At 47.7% G+C, this 8,723-nt stretch overlaps 1 protein-coding gene across 1 annotated transcript; it reads left to right on the top strand.

The window, feature by feature from the left end:
• Positions 1-2,125: 2,125 nt before the first annotated feature.
• LOC6543220 (TPR-containing protein DDB_G0280363) lies at positions 2,126-6,330 on the top strand. Its single transcript, XM_026979107.1, is given in 1 exon segment — positions 2,126-6,330. A coding segment is annotated over 1 exon segment (2,325 nt). The 5' UTR covers positions 2,126-3,056; the 3' UTR covers positions 5,382-6,330.
• Positions 6,331-8,723: the final 2,393 nt, after the last annotated feature.

The raw sequence follows: 8,723 nt of genomic DNA on the forward strand, positions 1-8,723 counted from the left end.
TGACCTTGACTTTGTTTTTTGTACTGCTCATGGTCCGCCTGTTTGCGAGTGTTTGTGAGTGAGCTTCCTTTTCATTCACACGCGCCCAGCACGCTCAAACGTCAAACATGAAACATAAAACATGGAACACAAGAACAAACTCAACCGTCTGAGTGGCTACTCGTCGCTCATTCTGGATCCGAATCGGACTCCGAATCGGATTCAGAATCGGAATCAGAATCCGAATCGGAGTCTGAGTCTGAGTTTAAGTCTGGTTCTGTTCGTTTTTTGCGGCTTTCGGTTTGTTTTCCCATTTCCAGCACAATTCTTTCTGAGCCGCAACAGTCTTCCCATCAAAAGAATCGATGCCTGGTACTCGTATCCGTACTCATACAATGGCAAAGCAAACAGGCAGGCCAAGTACGTTGATAATGAACCGAGAATTGTATTTCTTGTTCTTTTTCTGCATTTTGTATTTGAAATTACACAATAGCCGCCGTAGAATCAACAACGACTTTGACTTATTCCTCTTCTTTGGCCAACTTTTTGCGGCCAAGATTTGCGTTCTTGTTGTTTTTGATGTTATGATGTTGCTTTGTTGTAGGTCAGTTACTGGGGCAGGTTTTGCATTGTTTGCCAGTCTTGCCTTTATTATTGTGCCCGTGTTTTGCCCCAGTGTTTTCGCCCCATTGTCAAATGTTTAGCAATTGGCCATAAATTCATTAAGCCGACGAGCCCACATATCGGCTTTGTTTGCATTATACATTTTTAATGGGTTAGTAGCTCGATTCAAGTGTTTGATGACTTTGCAGGAAACATGAAAACGAGGCTTAAGGAAACGTACAAAAGAAATTTCGATAGCGCTTTAAGGGGAGAAAATATGTATTATTTTATTTATCCAAGAAGTAAACATTTCTCATTTAATTTGTGTTTTATTTATTCAGGAATAAAATATATTCCTCCATGATATTTTTAATTTACGTTTTATTTCGGCCAATGGCACACTAAGGTATTTTTGTTCATTTAAAATACAATTTATCATTTAGTTGCTCGTAATTTGCTACTATAAAAAAGGCCAATTAATGATTGATAATCGACTTCCACCTGTGTTGCAAGTCGGCAAGTAGTTTCCACCAGCTCAGAGCTGGAATCCAATCACTTTGCACTGCTGAAAGTCGAGCAAAAAACAAGCCCAACATTCACTCATGGGCAACCTAAAAAACGGAATACCAGAGTTGGCTGAAGAAAAACGCATTCATCGGGGGGTGGTAAATTAAAGGGGGGTGGTGCCCTAAGACAATGCCGTAGGACGGCCGGCTCATGTGGCGGATACGTGATACGTGTATGCCAAACCGCATCAAAGTTCTGAGATACAACTACCGACTGCCGGCAGCGAGATACATTTGCAGCTGCACTTGCCTAATACATTTTTCCATCTGCCGACTGCCTGCCTACACAATTATTCGTGAGCTACCTTGGCAAACCCATTAGGTTAATAAGAAGCGCAGCGCAAGACGCAGAGTGACTATATCTATATATATTATATATATTTCTGTATGTATAGCGGGGCCAAAAAAGAAGAAAATGGAAGGAAAACCAGGAAAAACTATGCGCGTGAGACGCGCTCTAACGGCGAAAACGCCGCAAACACTAAGGCCCCTGGGTGCCCGGATCCCTGGACTGGGCTGAAAGTACCCCCAGCCCACTCCAGGCGCCTCTGTAGCGTTTCGGCCATGTTTAAAGCTCGAAATTTATACGAGAAATTCCTGCAGAGTGCCGTACGGCGGCGGAAAAGCGGCAACAGCGCTTGCCATAAACGCAGAGACGACATTTTTATGGCAGCGTTGAGCGCAGCGCGGATCGATAAAGCGCCGAAACGAGATACAGATACATCCGTGCCGCTCTCGCCGACCGCTGATTGGCGGAGCGGTGTGCGCAAAATCCAGCCCAGCCAGCGCTCACCGCACACAGATACACACATGCACAGCTGCGCGTTTATTTGATTTATTAGCAGGCCAGCCAGCCTATGTTCGTCTCGCTCCCGCCCAGGCGACGAGCCATGCAAACGCCGACGCACACAGGCACAGCAGCCACGCACACACAGATACGCGCGACCCAAGACCAGTTTTCCCAGCCACCCTGTCTGGCGGACCGCACCGCATTTACCGCCTGCTCGAGCGGCCAGCGGCAGACGGCCTCTCATTCGACTCTCGCATTCGCCGTCGTCAGCACACGCGCACGCAACGCACGGCAGCCGCAACATCACGCAGCAACATCAGCTCGGTTGTTCGCCGCCTCGAATTCGGTTTCGTGTCGTATCGTATCGCATCGTATCGTATCCGTATCCGTATCGTTTCGCATCGCATCGCATCGCATCGGTGGTTCGTGCCTCGTCATCAGCTAGCCAAAAAGCGGCGATACGAAAGAAGAAGAAACAAAAAAACAGTCATCACAGCCAGGGAAAAAGCAGCGTAGAACGCACCTCGAACAGGTTTCGCCGTCGTCCGGAGAAACAGAAAGGTGCTCAATTCCGCCCAGTGTGGAGGTATTTTTTCGGTGTTCCCGCTGCTGAGATACGAAAAGTAGGAGAATAAAAACAACCAAACCAAATATATTTACAACAAATTCAAGCACAAGCAGCAACAACAATTTTCTGTGGCACTTCGCGTCGGGTTTTAGCAACAATTTTCAAGTGTTTTTGGCCGCCTCTTGTTTGTTTGCTAGCAAACAACATATATAGTATATGTATCTGATATCTGTGACTGTGGAAAAAAACGCAATTCAAGCTGTTTAGCTACAAATCCAAAGAGAGCCGAGCGCCACATTTTTGATACGCGTTGAGATACGAAACACTACGAAATACAACTACAAGCTACAGCAAAAATCAAAAATCAAATATTACAAGTGCAACATGGTTTCCCACAAAATGTTCAAAATGTCTAACTAAGCAAGAGTAAACTAAAGCTAAAGAGTAAAACTAAAGCTGCACCCAAGAGGAGGCGAGTAAAATCCACGGAGAAGCAACTTTGAACCAAATCAGCTATATCGCACTGAAAACTGGAAGCAATCCCCGCAAGATGCTGACCATGGAATCGGATATGAAGGGCAGCCTGCTGCATGCCACCATGCCGCCGCATCACACAAGTGCCGCGCTGCACGGACATGCGGCATCGCCGTACTCCGCACTGGCACCACTCATGAACCTGGGCCAGTCGCACCTGACCCACTCGCAGCTGAGCCACCACAACCACCACCACCACCACATGAGTGCCCACATCGCGGCCAGCCAGAGCCCCAATCCGCTCAGCTCGCTGCAGTCCTCGATGGCCAACACCCTCAATGGCAGCCAGGTGGGGCAGCAGCAGCAGCAGCAGCAACAGCAGCAGCAGCAGAGCTCCCCGCTGCACAGCTCCAGCGAACTGAGTCCCACCCAGAGCAGCATAGGGAGCCACCACATGACCTCGCCGGTCAGCCACCAGCAGCACACGCAGCAGCAGCAGCACGCGCAGCAGCAGCACCTGGGCGCCGGATCCGCACTGAGCAGCCTGACGGGTGGCTCCAGCAACAACAACAACAACAGCGCCACGGCCAACAAGAACCAACAGCACGCGGACCGGGTGAAGCGGCCCATGAACGCGTTCATGGTGTGGTCACGGGGCCAGCGGAGGAAGATGGCCTCGGACAACCCCAAGATGCACAACTCGGAGATCTCGAAGCGGCTGGGCGCCCAGTGGAAGGACCTCTCGGAGTCGGAGAAGCGGCCGTTCATCGACGAGGCCAAGCGCCTGAGGGCGGTGCACATGAAGGAGCATCCGGACTACAAGTACCGGCCGCGTCGCAAGACCAAAACGCTGACCAAGACCAAGGAGAAGTACCCGATGGGCGGCCTGATGCCCGGCCAGACGGTGGGCGGCGGTGCGCCGGGCGAGCCGGTGACGCCCACGCGGGTGCAAGGTCAGCCGGGCCAGAATCAGTCGCTGAACGGCAGCGGAGGCAGTGCAGCAGCGGCGGCGGCGGCGGCAGCAGCGGCCGCGCAACAGGCGCGTCAGGATATGTACCAGATGAACGCGCCCAATGGATACATGCCCAATGGCTACATGATGCACGCGGATCCGGCCGGCGCGGCAGCCTACCAGACCTCCTACATGGGCCAGCACTACGCGGCGCAGCGCTACGACATGGGGCACATGTACAACAACGGCTATGCGATGTACCAGACGGTGTCCGGCGGACAGACCTCGCCCTACGGCAGCAGTCTGCAGCAGCCCGGATCACCGTCTCCGTACGGCGGCAGTAGCTTGCAGCAGCAGCCGGGCAGTCCGGCTCCGTATGGCGGTGGAGGAGGCAGCGGTGGCGGCCAGGTTTCCTGCCAGAGCCACAGCCCCAGCGACTCGAGCATCAAGTCCGAGCCGGTGTCGCCCAGTCCCAGTGCCATAGCGCTCAACAACAACAACAACATCAACAACAATCACATCATGAAGCGGGAGTACAGCTCTGCAGCGGCGGCGGCAGCAGCAGCAGCAGCGGCAGCAGCCGCCGGCGGCGGCGAGCTGAATCACCTGATGAACATGTACCATCTGCCTGATGAGCAGCGCCACCTGCTGCACTACCAGACTGACTCGCCCGATCTGCAGCAGCAGCACCAGTCGATGCAACAGCAGCAGCAGCAGCATCAGCACCTCCCGCAGCAACACCTTTCGCAGCAGCACCAACAGATCCCGCAGCAACACCAGACCATGCAGCAGCAGCAGCAGCAACACCACCTGCAGCATCAGCAATCGCTGAGGGCGATGGCGCCGCTGGCACACATGTGAGAAATGGCCAGCGCCTATGGAGCAGCAGGCTCCAGTGTGAGCGTTTCGCCTCCACTGCCGCCGTACATGCCGACGGCCCCGCAGCAACAGCAGCAGCAGCAGCAGCAGCAACAACAGCAGCAGCAACAGTTGCTAAACGGACGGCCTAGTCCGACGGCATCGGGGTCGTCGGGCGGCCGCTCCTCGGCGCATTCCAGTGGCCATACCGCCGCGCATTCACCCGCCTTGGCAGCCGCCTACCAGCTGACCCCCTCCGCTGCCACCTCCTCCGTCTCATCGGCTGCTGCTGCTGCTGCGGCGGCGACTGCTGCGGCCGTTGCTGCTGCTGCGGCTGCCGGCAGCTCCTTTGCCGCCTCGGCCAGCATGCTGGACATGCAGCAGCAGCATCTCGAGGAGCAGCAGCAGCACCACCACCTGCACTACCAGCAGCAGCAACAGCAACACTACCAGCAGCAGCAGCAGCAGCAACAGCAGCAGCAGCAGCACCTCCCGCAGCAGCAGCAACACCAGCTGTACCATCACTATCATCCTGGCCACGAGGCAGCGGTGGCTGCCAGTGCTGGCCTCCTGGATATATCCACATTGTAAATTATTGAAAATATTAACTAAAGCCCTAGGATACGCACACCCATGCCCACACCCACAACCACACCCAAAAACACACACAGACACAATTTTAGCCTTAGTTCTTAAGCAGGTTTAATTCGAGTTTCGAAGTGGCAGAGTAACACACGCGCATATAAATAAATGAGCATAGGATTAATGTTAGTCATTTAAATGAAGCATACGCACTGTTGTACCACAATAGTAAGATGACAACTCACTTGCATTCCATACCGTTCTGCTTCGATTTCCCCTGATTTCCCGCTTGCTGCATTGCTAAAACAATTGTGTGATACAAATAAACTGTTCCCCATTACTGGGACAACAAATCGTTGGGTTTAGCATTTCATTTCCACTCACCTTTTGCTGTACAAAACATTCTCAGACTTTAAATGTGCGTTCAATTGAGGGGAGCAGCCGGACGCGGAATCGAGCACAAGTTTAGTAGGAGTAGGAGCAGGAGTAGGAGTACCTTACTCCTTTGCAGCAGAGGCGAGGCGAAGAAAATGATGCAGAAAGGCAAAGAAAAATGTCGAAGAACATTCTATTTTATAAATTCTCTTATGCATTAAGTAATTATAATTATTATCTATTATATAAACAATTTAATTATTAATTATGCTTACAAATACCAGACAAGACAACCATAATTAATTGTAATAAAGCGAAAACAAAATTATTATTATTATTAAAACATAAATCGAATCGCAGGCAAGCATCTACTGCATAATACAAACACAACCAGAAAAATGTTAGTAAACCTAAAGCAAATTTAGTAAAAACAAATCAAGAAGCGTGCAAACGTGATTGTGAAACACGGCGGCGCAAGGCAGCGAAAACAAACAAATCCAACAAAACATTGCCAAGCACCTGGAGATAATAAAAACAAAATCCGCAAAAAATCCACAAAAAAACAAATAAAAGAAAAATCTTTACAAAAATTTCGCACTACTTTTTACTATTTGCCGTCGGCAAAATGGGGAGATCCATTCCATCCAGTTTTGCATACCCAATCGATATGCAGGCGCACTAATGTGTCAGATGGCCTAAGTTCCAGTTTGGATTTATGGCTTCCCCTAATTTTTGAGTGGGATGCGTAATTCCTAAGACAAAGGCGATTAGAGCAGTAAAAATCAAATGAAATTCACGCATTGTCAACATAAATAAAAATGTCATTAAACACACGCTCACAAATTAGAACAAAACATGACGAGATACGAGACGCCCATAAAAATGGTATGCCATCTACCTATATAAATGCAGCCATGGCAATTACTTGGAAACCTCATGTGAATCGCATGCTCCAATATTTATTTAAGTGCACTTTGTCAATGATTAACTGCAATTTTCGTGACCGGAAGGCGACGCTTTGTAGCCGACACCGTCCACACTAATTCCACCGATCATGCATCAAGGCTGAAATACAATTATTAGGATTTCGATAATGCGATTTATCATATACCATATACCATATTTTCAGAGCCGCTCACCAGATCCAGATTGTCCAATCACTCGGCTGTGGCGACGGTGAACGGGCCTACAAAACCCTATAATATCCACTTAATATGGCTAATTTATGCTGGCCGAACCATCACATCTGGCCCACGCGCTGTGGCAGCATTTCAAAAAGCTCATAAAAAATTATGAGATGTATTATTAATGAAAATTGCAAATTCAGAGCGACTGGGCCCAAAAGCAAACACATTGGCTACAATACAATTTATTTATTATGTGCAAACATCATACACTGTTTACTACTCCTTTTTATATTTTTTGTGTCATGCGAAAGCTGCTGATTATTGTAATTTGGGTAAATGGTTTGGCTTAAAATGAAAGCTGCCAGGGAATTTCAATTAATATATTTTCAATTTTTCAGCACCGTTCCCCTGCTTGTTTCTATTATTTCCACATTGCAATCAATTAGTGGCAACGATTTTTAATTATAAAATTTCGCATCTAAATTATTTTTCGCCTCGGATGCTTAACCCTTACCCATACCCCCAATTGATTAAAAATGTTTAACCTTTTCCTTTGGCTTCAAAACATCCATTTTTTGTTGTTGTCTCTGCTCGGATAGTTCGCATACATAAAAAACGAGCTTCGATTTGCATTTGTCGCAATTTTCATAATGCTCACAGATTTTTCTGTGGGCCTCCGCTTATCTTTGATTTTGAGGCCTGTTTATTTCTGTTGAAATGCGAGATTGTCGAGTGGCATGTTTGAGATACATACATGCATAATTTGAGTGTATATTTCTGCTCGCTGTGTGAAACAAATGCAAAACGAGAAATTTATTAATGCCATATGGGTGTCATTTGAGCTAAGTTGCAGCAGATACAATCTAGCTAAAAATGCGACTTCGTTTGACATGCAAATCGTTTCAGTCAGCTGCGCCTGGTATTTGATTTGGATTTATTTCGAAATTGAATGTATTTGGTTTGTTCTCTTGTCAGCCAGCTGTGTTTGCTTACCTTTAATTAGCTAAAAAATTGTTCTGCTTTCCGTTTTATTTGAACGCTATTTCTCCTACTAATTTTTTGTGACGCTGTCATTTGTTGCAATCAGTGAGAAAATTAAACGAAATCCCGATGACAACATTTTTATTGCTGCTCGCTTGCCATTAAAATTAGGAGCTAATCACACGTTTAACAAGATTTTGTTGTGTGTTTGTTTATTCGGTGGTTTCTGACTCCGATCACTTTGTATTTAATTTTTGTTGGCTTTATAGTGGAAACAGCGGACAGGTGCTTAGCTTATTTTTATTTTTGGCTGCAGCTGAGTCAGCAATCGCCGATCGTGAGAGTTTCTCGCTGCCTTTGTCTTGGATCCGTCGATTTAGTTCATTAATTGGCCATAATAGTTTTGTTTTATAACTGGGCCTACAGCAGTGGTGAACTTGAAATTCATTAGAAGCTGCTTGACATGCTCGTCAAGTGTTGTAAATATCCAAACTATATATATCCACAAAGATACTCTATCTAGATTATCTAGAGCTACTCTCTCTTTCTTGGGGAACTTCTACTTCAACCCTTCAATTATGGCAACAAACAGCAAAAGCTTAGCGAGTGCCAGAAAGAGACGTCAGATAGGATGCAGAGCTAGATGGATAGAGTTGAACAACTAATTAAACTTGAACAATGGCGCAAAGTTGGCAAACAAATGGCATTACTTCGACTTCAGCCTGGTCAGTAAGTGGTAGACTCCGAGTGGTTCGAGTTTTCGGTTTGGGCTGCTGGTTGACACATTTTCTGGAATGTAGGTTAACCGAGTGAGACATGCAACGAAATCGAGTGGATTCGTAAGCCTAAAACTGTAACCAATTCGGAT

Source organism: Drosophila erecta, unplaced genomic scaffold (assembly GCF_003286155.1).
Source record: "Drosophila erecta strain 14021-0224.00,06,07 unplaced genomic scaffold, DereRS2 tig00000055-arrow-pilon, whole genome shotgun sequence".
In the NCBI taxonomy this organism is placed as follows: domain Eukaryota; kingdom Metazoa; phylum Arthropoda; class Insecta; order Diptera; family Drosophilidae; genus Drosophila; species Drosophila erecta.